We start from the raw sequence: 13,549 nt of genomic DNA on the forward strand, positions 1-13,549 counted from the left end.
GGCTCAGACAGAGCAGGGCCGGTTCCTAGGAGAACGCGGTCGGCGTCAGAGAGGGGCCGTGTCTGCACTTCTGTAGTTCCGTACGTCAGAGGTACGTACAGGTCTGCGTGCAGGGACCCCGCTCTGTGGGTGAGGTGCTCCTGGGAGTTGGTCCCGGAGAGGAGTGGGTGGAAGATGGGGCAGGCGCTCCCCTCCCGCCGAGCTCCGAGCCCTGCTGCGTCCGCGTGCGCCGAGGGGGCGGTGAAGGGGGGCGGCGTGGAGGGGCCCGTGCCTCTGACCCCCAGCCGCTCCCCTGCCTCTCCGCGTCTCACCACACCTGACCCTCCTTAGCTCTCGGGGCCTGTCACCTGTAGTTGCGAGGACCCTATAGCCGTCCCCCAGAGCTCGGGATCAGGCTGTGGCCCTGGCTTTTCTGGGCCTGCCGGTTTCCACTACGTGGTCCCCCAGGAGCCTTTGTCTTTATCCCGACTCCCGTGTTCTCCTCCCCCGTATTGTACCCCAATAAGTAACAGCCTGGCAGCCGCCGCGCACCCCCCTTTCCTCCGCTCAGCTGTCCGTCCACGTGCGGCGCTGGTTCTGCAGATGGTGCTGGGATCCGGGCGGGCACGACCTAGCTGCCCTGCTGGTACCAGAGCTCCCGTGAAGATGATTCATTTTGCCTTGTAGGGTTTGATGTGGTTCACAGGGAAACCATCGCGTGGAGCAGTGTGTGTTGTTCATTCAAACGGGGAATGTGCGATCGTTAGGCGAGTTCTTTCCAGACCGAAGAGAACAGGAAGCTTAAAAAGACAGGGCTCTGCTGCTGAAGCTCCCGGGGGCGGGTGGGCCGGGTGGGCCGGGCAGGGAGGCCTTGGTCTTGCTCGCCCTCCTCTGCGAAGCCGGCCAGGTGACTGCACCCGGCGCTTAGACGTCCCCCTCGAAAGTTGACTCAGAGCCTGGAGTTGGCTCTCACCACGCCCGCGGTGCCGTCGGTGCCCGTGCTGTACTCCTGCAGTGCCTCCACGCTCCGCCCAAACCAACGGCTCAGAGCCGGGCGCTCAGGACGCAGACCCGCCGGCGGGAAGGGGACTCTGGCCGTCTGTGGGTCCACTGGTCTGGCTCACGCTGAGAGCAGCAGCCTGACCGTTACCAGCGAGCAGAGCTTTCTGAGGTCCTGGCGAGCTCGCAGTAGGGATGGGTCCCTTCCTGGAAACGGGTGTCTTGTTTCCATTCCCATCCCCGTTTAATAAGGCGGTTTTGTTTTTGCAAAAGGAGCTTTGAACGTTCAGCCAAATTGTGACTCACTGAGTTAGTTACCCTTTCCCAGGGCTTACTTTATTCCCCAGAAGCAGCGGATGCCAGGGCCAGCCTCTGGCTGCCAGAGTCACGGGATGCTGTCGGCGGGGGTGCGTGGTGACCGCCCGCTGCGCCCACCCCCGCGTCACACGTCCGCCTCCCCTCTGCCTTGTTTCTCCTCAAGGACATGCTGAAGAACACGCCCCGAGGACACCCCGACCGGCTGCCCCTCCAGATGGCGCTGACGGAGCTTGAAACACTTGCAGAGAAGTTAAACGAGAGGAAGAGGGACGCTGATCAACGCTGCGAAATCAAACAAATAGCCAACGCCATAAACGAGCGGTACCTGAACAAGGTGGAGAGTTTTCCACTCCGCGCAGAGGCTGTTCTGCCTCGTGCTAATGAGCCTTCGCTGTCTGAGCCACTTATTACTAACCTCCTGGAACCTGTCGGCGAGTCCCTTGGCCCAGAGTCCTTGACTGAGGCTCCATGGAGAGCCTCGGGGTCGCGAACGCTGCACAATGTGCACAGAGCCTTCGTAGTCTGTGCGTTTTCTCAGGAAAGGGGCTCGCAAATTGACTAGGTCCTCAAATGGACCCAGGACCCCAAAAAGGTTAAGAGCCGCTCTTTTAGCCGAATTTTACTTTCAAAATGCAGTGTTTCATCTTAGTCCTACTTGAAGCATAGATATTCACATGCATTCTTACTTGTATCCACGGTGCGTGGACTGGGCTGTATTTATCATGAAGCAGGAACGCAGAACACAGCGTGCAAGCAGTTCCTCAGCAAAGCTGTACCCCAGCTTCATATTGACAAAGCCATTTTCCTGCCACCATAATGCAATTTCACATAGGCTTTGCCGTTTTTATCTGAAGCTCTACTCCACAGGAAGAGGTTAATGGATACGAGCTGTGTTAAATAATTTTGTTTTGTCAGCAGGGGTACTTTCCTACTGGATACTGACATCCAGTGATTTAACTACAAGAACTTTATTGTCATATGTTTTAAGCTTAGGTTTTCCCTGATTCTCCAAAGGATTTGTACAGGAATTTTTATAAGCAGAAAATTCCCTTCACTGATATTCTCGAGGTGGTTCATGTCGTTTAAAATCCTGCTTCCCTATGGTACCCGAATGTCTGGGAACCCCCGACAGTCCGAGGGCCCTCGGCGGTGACACATTTCTTACTGTTGCGCTAGTGAGGATGCAGCCTCATCCCCGTGAGCTCGGCCGGCCAGTGTGGACGTCTGGGCCAAGGACTCCGGATTTCCTGCTGGGCTGAACGGCTAAAATAAGTTCTGTATGACCTATGTCACTTTATTAATAATTATGAAGCCACTTTCCAGAGAACTAAGAGTACTTTGTTTGGCTCAGAGAAGTAAAACATGGCCAACCATGAGCAGTCAGGATGTTTTCTTCCGTATGCCGTCCTTGGGAAAAGTAAAATCACAGAATAACGACTTTCACTTACAGACATTCCCGGTTGATACGGTGTCCTAATAAGTAACAGAAAGGTTGGGGTGACCGTCTGTAAGGGTTGGAGCGTGTATTCCAAGGAGTCACTGAAAGAGAGCACGTTGAGTGACAGGTGAAAACCAGCGGAGCCCTCGTGGCTGCGTCAGCATCTCATAGCCAGAGAAACTGCTCGCGTAAGGAAGTTAGATCCCTGCCACTGTGTAGATTCCTTTAAAAAAAGCCACTTTTTGAACTCTATGCCATACGTGCACGAAGCGTGATTGGGGATATAGGGATTATCTGTAGAGGAAAAAGAATCCGTAAAACCTTGACGTCTGCGCGTGTATTTTGCCAGGCTTCATTCTCATTGTTCTTCTTTTTCTCGGTGGTCTTTGAACGTCCAGCTTCTCAGCAGCGGGAGTCGCTACCTCGTCCGCTCTGACGACGTGATAGAAACCGTCTACAACGACCGTGGGGAGATCGTGAAAACCAAGGAGCGCCGGCTTTTCATGCTGAATGATGTGCTCATGTGCGCCACGGTCAGCGCCCGGTAGGTCAGCACCCGGCAGGTCAGCGCCCAGTAGGTCAGCGCCCAGCAGGTCAGCACCCAGTAGGTCAGCGCCCGGCAGGTCAGCGTCCAGTAGGTCAGCGCCCACCAGGTCAGCACCCAGTAGGTCAGCACCCGGCAGGTCAGCACCTGGTAGGTCAGCACCCAGTAAGTCAGCACCCAGTAGGTCAGCACCTGGCAGGTCAGCGCACAGTAGGTCAGTGTCCAGTAAGATGCACGGCCCCGCGGGGCCTTCAATTCCCCTTCACTCTGGACAGATGTGTATGCAGAGCTCAGCCTCTCGCCCTGTGACTTGCATGAGTCCAGGGAGGGTCCCTGACTCACTGCTGGTGGAGCTGAGGGGCGTGTGGGTGGGTTTTCTCTGTAAACGTCAGGCAGATGTCAGAGCTGGAAACTGAACCGAACTCCGTTTCTAGCCATCCTGAATCAGCTATGGTTCCTGTCCGTATCATCTTTCAAATCCTTTCTCATTAGTTGCTTCTCTATAAATATGTTTTTGATGGCTTTTCTTATAAAATTTGGGTATATTTATTCTCTGTGAAAACCCACTGTGGAACCGCATGGTCAGTCCTGGTGAGAACGCCAGAAGCACTCAGGCCCGCAGTTCAGAGGCGTCTCTCTCGAGTCTCCAAGGGATGAGGCGTCCCGTGACTGACCCCTTGGCTGTGCCTGACACGAGGGTTTCTGCCCCTTGCAGCACCTCCCATGACAGCGGTGCCCTGACATCGACCGGCCAGAGGTATTTGTTGAAGTGGAGCGTCCCTCTCGGGCACGTGGAAGTGATAGAATACGGCGGCAGCGAGGGCGCGGGGGAGAATGGCAGGGGTCCCGTGGTGCCTGCGCCCGAGAGCCTGGCAGTGGTGGCCGGCACCAAGCCAAGTGAGTGATGCATCTCGGACGCGCTTGCAGGTCTGGGGCCGCCATAGCTCTGATGTAACCTGCTCGGTCCTCAGCCCCTCACCGTGTCAGGAGACCTGGTTAAGACGGTAAATCTGTCGGGTGACACAGTCCTAGAGCCTGTGCTTAACATTGGCTGGCGCACATGGACATACGTGCCGGCCGGGAGGCTCCTCTCTGAGCCTGTCCCTGTCGGGGTCCGGGGGCGGGGGCCCTGCCCTTGGGATGCATTCCTTCTTCCTGGTTCGCGTCCTGTCCTGCGCTTCCCGCCAGCAGCTGCGGCAGGGGCCCTGCTCTCTCCGGAGGGCGCGTTGAGTGGATGCAGAGAAGGTCCCAGAGAGCGTGGGCCTGGGTGGTGGTCTCAGCCGCCCCTTCCCCTTCGGTCTCCACGGAGGTGGTGCCCGCCTGTGCCTTTCACAGAGAATCGGGGGAAGAGGGTCCCAGCACTTGCTCAACAGTCTTATAATACAGTTATTGTTACTAAACGGTCTGAAGATTCTAGATTTTGAACTTGGTGTCATAATCATCACTTTCTTCTTCTGTTTTCTTTTTGTTTTGCTTGTTTTTATCCAAGTAAAGCCTGGCTGAATTTTACTCACTCACTGGCCTCGGCCCCTGAATTGTGGAACACTTAAGAGTACAGTGAATGGGAACTTTCCATAAATTGTTTTATATATAAAATGAGCCGTTATATTTAAATTTATAATATTAAAAATAAGTGTGGGGCTTCCCTGGTGGCGCAGTGGTTGAGAGTCCGCCTGTGGATGCAGGGGACACAGGTTCGTGCCCCAGTGCGGGAAGATCCCACATGCCGCAGCGCGTCTGGGCCTGTGAGCCATGGCTGCTGAGCCTGTGCGTCCTCCGCAACGGGAGAGGCCACAACAGTGAGAGGCCCGCATACCGCAAAAAAAAAAAAAAAAAAAGAGTGCGTTCAATAACCTTTTAGACTGTGTTGTTTCTGACACGTGCAGAAGGAGGCTGCTTTTGAAAGGTGCAGCTTTTCTGAGCGAACTTGCACGTTCACTTGGGTTTACAGGAACAGGTCGCGGTGACTGTTGGGTCCCATCTGATGGGGCGTCTCTTTTATTGTTCGTGCTTCTTCTTCGCCTGATGTTAACGGTCTTGTGGTTTGGTGTCTGCTTGGGATGCTAGTTCCTTGAGCACATGCTCCTGAACTCCTGAATTGCTAATGAAAAAATCATGCTCCTGTTTAAATAACGTGCATACCGTCTCAACTAACCATCGAAATACCAAACTGTATCACAGATTTTTGTAAGGAGGGACCAGCCGAGGAGTGGTTTTGGGAGGGGGACAGAGTGGGAAAGGGCGGGAGGGAGAGGTGGTCTCCCAGTTGACTTGATTGATTAAAATTTTACTTAGTAAGAGCCACGTGAAGATTTTGTGTGTTAAATGTTCTTAAAAATCCGTTTAAATTACTTGGAAGTATAGCAAATCCTATTTATGTCTTGGTTTTGTGAACAAAAATAATGCCTTTGTGTGTATTACGATGGAAGCAATCCCAAGGTGGATCTGTGATCAAGATTGTCTCATTGTGTTCAGATCTCCAAGGATGCCTTCGATCCATGAAATAGATGCTGTGTTACAGGGAACACTGCATTCTCACGTTCCACTTCTAATTTATGGTTCGTACTGAGCCAACTTAGAATAAGATTCAAGTCAGCAGTATTAAAAAGCAGAAAGCAGGATGACTTAATTTGTAAAACATTACACGCAAGAAAGAACCTGGACTAAGTTTACTGCTGCATTTGAGCCCTAGATGTCGTCACGAGCTCCTGTCAGCTATGGCAGATGCAGATACGTAGTCCGCATTGTCCATCAAAAGAAAGTGTGTCACTCTGTAGAGTACATCTTTTTCTTCATTCTGAGTTTAGGGAGAACTTGGCTTCCAGGTTATCTAGCTGCTCACTCTGGCTTTACAACTGGTGATACTGCTAAGTCCTTAAAGGCCGGACCGAGACCACTGAGTGGTCCCCAAATAGACCTTAAGACCTGAGAAGTTGCTGTAGAATCGGGGGCCCTTGATCCGTCTCCATCCCAGGATCCTCTTACTCTTATGGTTTCCATTACATGTGTGGTCGGATGCCAGGAGAACAAAGGCTAAGGTCAGAGAAGGAAAACAAAACAGTTGCTGGTAACACAGTAAAATATCTGTCTCTTGGAATAAAGGAGATCAGACTGAAGGTGATTGTTAATGTCTAGGCAATGCTGGCTTCTTGAGGAGAAAGAATTAAGGTGCCCATTCGTCCCTTAACAGGTCTGTATCATCAGCAGATTGTGACAGTGGGAGTTTGACTGGCTGGTGTCTTGGTGCAGGTATCCAGGTGGGGAGAGTCCCGGGGAGGACATGTTCTTGGTCCAGGTGTCCTGGGAAGGGCGCTTCGCAGAGCCACTGCCCATCCTGGTGTTCACGTTGTCCGAAACTCTTAATAGTCCTAGTTACATGTTGCTTCTTTTAAACTTTTTATTTTATTTTGGAGTATAGTTGATGAACAATCTAATGTTGTGTTAGTTTCAGGTGTACAGCAAAGTGATAGTTATACATATACATATATCTGTTCTTTTCCCTGTAAGATTTAACCTTATAGGTTATTACAAAATATTGAGTAGAGTTCCCTGTGCTACACAGTAGGTCCTTGTTGGTTATTTGTTTTAAATACAGCCGTGTGTACATGTCAATCCCAGACTCCCTAACGATCCTTCCCCCCGATTCTTTCCCTCTGGTTGACCTAGAGATTGTCATACTGAGTGAAGTAAGTCAGAGAAAGGCAAATATCATATGATATCGCTTATATGCGGAATCCCCCCAAAAATGATACAGATGAACACAGTTCACCCATTTTAAGTGCAGGGTGTTACCAGTCGAGGTGCCAAGTGGACAGACAGTGCGGGGGTTGGGGGCGGGGGACAGGATGCTCTGGGTACCAAGTCTGGCGATCAGGGGCGATGCTGGCAGACGCAGTCAGCGCCGTGGGCGCAGATGTTTGCCTGGGATCCTGGTTGAGTGCGTGCCTCTGTAGTTTCCTCATCCTTAAAGTGGGTTTAATTTTTAGCTCTGAGCTGTGAAAGGAGAGTGTGGAGTAGATGGTTTTCAAAATGCCTTCTAGATTAAAAAAAAGTGGTTTTTAACAAACTAAAGTTTGCTAATTCTGTATGTGCTGGAAGATGGGACTCAAGCCCCGTCAGCTAAGTTAGAAGTCCTGTTCCCCGTTGATATTCATGTGACTGTTCTGCTGTTTGAACGACTCTGTTCTGAAGCTCAGTGCTGCAAGATTGGGTCTGTTACTCAGCGGTGGAGACAGCGTGGCCCCTGCTGCGTGCCTTTGCTTTGCACCCTCCGTGTCCTTGAGTTGTGACACGTGATGGTCTTAAACGTTTACCTCTAGTGCAGGGCCCTGCAAGCTGGGCTCCCTGGGTTGGTTTAAGCCTCCAACCCTGGGAACTGACTTTGCAAAATTCTGTGCTAATAGCATCTTATTTTCACCCTGCTCCACGCTTTCTCAGGAGGTGGGTTTATTAGAAAATAAATTTCCCTTTTGCCAGAAATAAGGTGACGCTGTAGAGTGTTTTCTTCATTTCATTCCCACAAGTGGGCCCTAAAGCGCCCCCAGTTTGCAAGGAATTGTGCCAGATGGGCGCCGTGGAGGGTGTGAGGGGCCGTGGCCACAGTGCCAGCTCCGCAGGGGCCTTGGGGGGATGAGCTGCCGGACCCTCAGAGAGTCACATACATAAGAAGGAGAAACCTTCACCACCCAGCAGCAAACGCTTCCCAAGGAGAGGTTCCTGAGACATTTCAACAGGTGAGAAGCAGCTAGATCTGGTTTCAAGGGAAGCACTTTTTCATGTGCAAATACTGACACATGCCGTCTTGTAAAAATCGTGCCCTTGGCTCTCCACTTCTTACTTAATCCTTAAAATGGGCAGTAAAAGCCAGACGCGTAGCTGGGCCTCTTTGTCGCAGAGTGAGACACATTGCAGGGGCACAGGACCGGCCTGGGCTCTGGGGCGCTGAGCGGCTGGACCAGCGTCCAGCTGTGGAGCTTTCCTGTCGTGGGGCAGGGATGCAGGCCAGGGAGAACCGTGGTGGACATGGCGCTGACGTGTGTGTCGGCGGTGGTCTGCCCTGTGCCCCCCACCCCCCGCCGGCAGCCTGCAGGGGAACAGATGGCAGTTCCAGGGAGCCAGGCGCCCCTGTTTGGAAATGGGGCCCTTGTTTGCCATCAGGAACTTTGCAGAGAGAATGGGAGGCCAGCCTGACAGCCTGCCTGGACCAGTGTCACCTCCCATCCTGAAGCATTTACTGCGTGCCCTCTGTAGGCTGAAATCTAACACAGGTGCCCGGATCCCTGCCATCTGGCTGTGAAGGGGGAAGCCGGGGCAGTGGGTACAGCAGCTCAGGAACGAGGGAGGGGGCTACTGCCATGATTAAAAGTAAGCTGGAAGAGGGACTTTCCTGGTGGTCCAGTGGTTGAGACTTTGCCTTCCAATGCTGGGGGAACGGGTTCGATCCCCCGTCCGGGAGCTAAGATCCCACATGCCTCCTCGGCCAAAAAACCAAAACGTAAAACAGAAGCAACATTGTAACAAATTCAATAAAGACTTTAAAAGTGGTCCACATCCAAAAAAAAAAAAGCTGGAAGAGACCTAAGCATCCTTACACTCCAGGGAGCAGCATCCCTGCAGGGGATGAGGAGGACTGAGCCCCTCTGGGGATGGAGGGAGGGTCTCCACAGTCAAGTGCAGAGGCCGGGGTGGGAGAAGGGCAGATAAAACTGAAGACTGGAGAAGTGAACCCAGCTGAAGACAAAAGTGCGAAGAATAAACAAGAAGCAAGTGCTCAGGGGCAGGGAGGAGGTGCTCTTCATGATACAAACAGGAGTGACACCTGCGTGGGGTCGGCTTTAACCTTGCACGTGAGGCCAGCTCTGCTGCTTCTCAGAGGCAGACGGGGGGGCCCTGGACCCAGGGTCCAGGCCCAGAGCTGATGCTCGCTCTGCAGGGCGTCAACCTTTCTTTCAGCTGCAGATGCGACTTTGGGTCGACCCCGTTCTGGAAGGAAAAGGAGGGAAAGTTCCCTGTTAGACCCGGGCTCCTTTGTAGGCACCAGCCTCGCCATCAGAGGAAGCAGAGAAATGTGTTCCCCAGGCGGAAGCAGCTGCCCGAGAGGGACAGGGTGCTCGGCGGGGGCTGGTCTGCCGGGCAGAGGCCACCGCGCGGTCCAGGCGGGAGGGTGGGAGAGAGGCTCCCACAGACGTGTGCGTATCCAGTCGCCAGACTGTGCCCTGAAGGTGTGTAACTTTTAACAATCCGTTCTTCCTCGGTAAAAGGTCCTTGATTTGTAAGATATCAAACTTTTCTGAATGAAAGGAAAGTTCTGGAAAGGAGAGCTTGTCCCGAGGCCTGCTGACTGCTGGGTGGGGCAGGTCTGCCTCTCTCGTTCAGTGGGGTGTTTACTCAGCCCCCGCCCTGCGTCCCCCTCGCCACCCCAGGACCGCCCACTGTCTCTGGGCTGGATTCCGTCTGCAGTGTCTCCGTACCCCGCTTACTCCTCCTCGCCACGCCTCCTGCCTGGAGACCCCCGGCCCCGGACTCTCCCACCACCCAGGTGGCTGGTGTGACACAGGGGCCTCGGCCTCAGAGCTGTAGCCGGTCCACACCCGCCGGGGCCTGAGTCCGCACCACGGGGAGTCTCTGGACAGTGTTGCTGTTTCCTTGGCCACATGGACTCCACTTAGCTTTCAAACCCTGAATTTTCGAGCCAAATTGCAGGGGTTTCCATGGAGACGGGCGCAGTGAGAAGCCGTCTGCTCCCAGAAACCCAGGGTGCTGGGCATTGTGACCAGATGGTGGGAAATCCACCCTACAAAAATCTTGATTTGCAGATCTGTTGTTTATATGAATTTAGCCAGAAAAAGAGATTCTTTCCTGAACTGAAAGTAGCGTTTGGGAAAAGAGTGACAGCTCTTTGTTCTGTTTTGTGTGACTTGAGTGGATGCTGTGGTGTTCCATGCGCGTCCTCTGGGTTCATTAGCATCTTACTTGCTGTCTGTGTGTTTGTGTCCCCAGCATGCCCTTCCATAAAGCATCTCTGACACTCACCACATGTGTGCACTTTGAGATGTTTTCACGTCGGGTAAAGGCAGAGAAAGTCTAGTCCTGATAAGGGAGATTCTCTAACCCGCCAGGAAACGGCCTCTTCTCCCTCTGGGGCTGGGGTGACTCAGGCAGCGCTGGTTTTATCCTTGATGAGATAGGATGGGGCTGGTGGGGCCTCGTGAACGCAGCTTTAAGGAGGAGCCAGGCCCAGTCCTGTGACCTCCCGTTTCCTGTCCTTCCCTGTCTCCAGAGCCTGTCCCGGGTGCCTGCCAACCTCTCTGCTCCGACACGTGACTCTAGACCACCCTGGACGCTGGGCCTCGTGCTCCCCGGCTCCCACCCCGCCCTCCCTCTGCTTGGACAGGCTGGGCCGGGCGGTGGACGGCATCAGTCCAGTGTGTTGGGTCGGCAGGAGGCTCCTGGTGACCCAGGAGTCTGAGTGCGGCTGCCCTGGGGCTGCCCGGGCCCTTCTTGTTGTCACACCGAGGACCATCCGCCCACCTCTGGGGCGTCCCTGTGTTCAGAAGCTGCGCAGAGGAATCCATGCTTTCCTTCCTTCCTTCCTTTTCTTTCTTGTTCTGCCGTCTCTGTGTGAACCTTGCACTTTACCTACTCTCTGATAAAGAGTAAAGAGGCTTTCCAGGTACCTATTCATTTACGATCCTCTTGGTTACAGACACAGAAGGCAGAGTTCTAAATCAGCTCCAAATCTCTGCACTGTCCCCCTGGGATGGCTGCTCACACAGGGCTTCCAGATGACTCCACCGGTCAGGCAGGAGTTACACTGAGGTGCGTAGAAAGTCACCATCCAGGGCTTCCCTGGTGGCGCAGTGGTTGAGAATCCGCCTGCTGATGCAGAGGACACGGGTTCGTGCCCCGGTCCGGGAAGATCCCACATGCCGCGGAGCGGCTGGACCCGTGAGCCATGGACGCTGACCTGCGCGTCCGGAGCCTGTGCTCCGCAACGGGAGAGGCCACGACAGTGAGAGGCCCGTGTACCGCAAAAAATAAAAATAAAAAAAGAAAGTCACCATCCTTACCATCCACCCACTTCACCCCCGAAACCCTCCAGTAGCTTCAGAGCTCTTTGTGTGCTAACCGCTTGCTTAATGTCCCCCCAGACTTAGATCATTTGGCTAAATGATCAGCCCGAGTCAGCGGTGGGTGCTGTTCTCGCGGGCGCTGGGAGCCTGTGCACCCACCCAGCTCATTGCAGGCTTCCTCCCCATCGTTTTAAAAAAGCGTTTAAAGAAGGCTCACTGGGGCGCTCACGTTGGCGTTGGGAAGGGCGCGGTTGTTGAAACTTTGGTTGCGATTAAAGGTCATTTCTAGAGACCAGGGACCTTTTACTAATAGTGATTACATCAACAGTGCTTTGAAACTACAAGTTGTGACTCATCCGATGGACTAATTCACCAGCGTCCTTCAACAATGTCAAGGTCATGAGGGAGAGATGGCCTGTGGCACTGACCTAGCAGATTGGAGGAGACTTAAGGAGGCGTGACAGCTTCATGCGTCGTGGGACCCGCCTCTGGGTCCCTGGGAAACTGGCCTCCGTGGGGAAGCCAGTGAGGTCTGAGTAGAGCCCACGCTGGTTGGTGGTGCAGCAACGTGAGTTCCTGCTTTGGGCGATGCTTCTGTGGTTCTATGAGCTTAACATCCAAGACCTGGTGCAGGGAACTCTGTGCTGTTGCAGCTTTTCTGTAAAGTGTAAAATTAGGTCAAAATGAAAGGTCGGAAAGGGAAAAGCATCTACTTACTTGAAAACGTTCACTTTTAGAAAAATCTGGATGAACTAGACTCCCTTCATGTGTCTCCTTCCTCAAGCCCCGGCATGAACACGCTTGAGATTTGTGCTCTTTTCGTTGTCTTATTTTGCAGACAGAGTTTACATGGGGCCGGGGCAGCTGTATCAAGACTTACAAAACTTGCTGCATGACTTAAATGTCATCGGTCAAATCACTCAACTGGTTGGAAACCTCAAAGGAAACTATCAGGTAACAGTCGAAGCCACTTGGCTTAAAATTCTCTTTTAATTTCTAAGTCGTTGTCAGCATGTGATCCCACTTCCCAGTTCTGCCAAAAGCGAGAACTGATGTTACTTTAAGAATCGATCTGATCGTGTATTTTCTCCTATTTCGGAGAAGGTGAAGCGCTTTTGGTATAACTTTTGTTCATCCGGAGGCTGACTTGAGTCTCAGTTCCCTTAGGAATGTCCCTGCACCACGTGACCTGCCTCCCAAGGGTGCTTTTTTCCTGATCAGATGAGTGTTACTGGTCTCCCTGGGTTTTTCATGTCTCAGCATCACTTTTTTTCTCTCCCTCGGGATGGTCCTGTCTTATTAACATCTTTACGTGTGCTTGTGTATTTCCTTCCTAGAACTTGAACCAGTCGGTAGCCCACGACTGGACCTCGGGTTTACAGAGACTTATTTTGAAGAAGGAAGAGGAGATCAGAGCGGCCGACTGCTGTCGGATCCAGTTACAGCTCCCGGGGAAGCAGGACAAGTCAGTAAACGTCGGAAGGGAGCCTCCGGGCCAGCGCTAAGAACAGGGCCCTTTGTCATGACGTGCATGTCTTCGCGGTTTGGGGATTGTATCTGAGGGGCAGGCCCCGTGACTGGGTTTCACACGATGGAGCCCATTGCGTGGAATGCATTGTCTTTTCTTCTCCCCGGCAGGTCCGGCCGGCCGACTTTCTTCACTGCCGTGTTCAATACCTTCACCGCTGCCATCAAGGAGTCCTGGATCAACAACCTGCAGATGGCCAAGCTCGCCCTAGGTAAGAGCCAGCTGATCGCAGCTAAGTGAGGCATGTTCAGACAAGACACAGTGTCCGTTCCTATTCTGTGATGAAATGCACGCCCAAGAGGATACGGTCATGGCTGAGCAGTAAACTTTACAACAGGTTCATCCATTCACCTGAAAGAATGTTTCCACGTGGGAAAAATCAACCCTAGTGCGGTGATTTTTAAGACGTTTGTGTTATAATGTAAGGGTTGTAGGGAAAAAGACTCACTTTTATTATAACAAAACATTAGTATTCATTGAGCTGGTTCAACCCAAGTGAAAGCCCTTTGAGTCTGTGGCCTGTGAGGCAGGACCCAGCCCTGGGTCTGGCCCATGGGATGAGAAAGTGATGGTTCATCTCAGCCTGTTTCCTCACCCCTCACCTGTGAAATAAACCTCAAAGAAACTATCAGGTGACACAGGAGTGGACCGAATTGTCCCAGAAGACCCTC

General features: G+C 52.9%; 1 protein-coding gene across 3 annotated transcripts in view; it reads left to right on the forward strand.

Moving 5' to 3' along the window:
- ARHGEF10 (Rho guanine nucleotide exchange factor 10) overlaps positions 1-13,549 on the forward strand; it is an 88,117-nt gene that overhangs the window by 48,816 nt on the left and 25,752 nt on the right. For all 3 annotated transcript variants that reach the window (XM_082608790.1, XM_082608792.1, XM_082608791.1), the window contains 6 exons: positions 1,460-1,630; positions 3,133-3,278; positions 3,994-4,175; positions 12,189-12,304; positions 12,688-12,815; positions 12,989-13,089. In XM_082608790.1, coding sequence (XP_082464916.1) covers positions 1,460-1,630; positions 3,133-3,278; positions 3,994-4,175; positions 12,189-12,304; positions 12,688-12,815; positions 12,989-13,089 — 844 coding nt within the window. The remainder of the gene's footprint in view (positions 1-1,459; positions 1,631-3,132; positions 3,279-3,993; positions 4,176-12,188; positions 12,305-12,687; positions 12,816-12,988; positions 13,090-13,549) is intronic.

Source organism: Mesoplodon mirus (assembly GCF_964341445.2).
Source record: "Mesoplodon mirus genome assembly, chromosome: 20".
NCBI lineage: Eukaryota > Metazoa > Chordata > Mammalia > Artiodactyla > Ziphiidae > Mesoplodon > Mesoplodon mirus.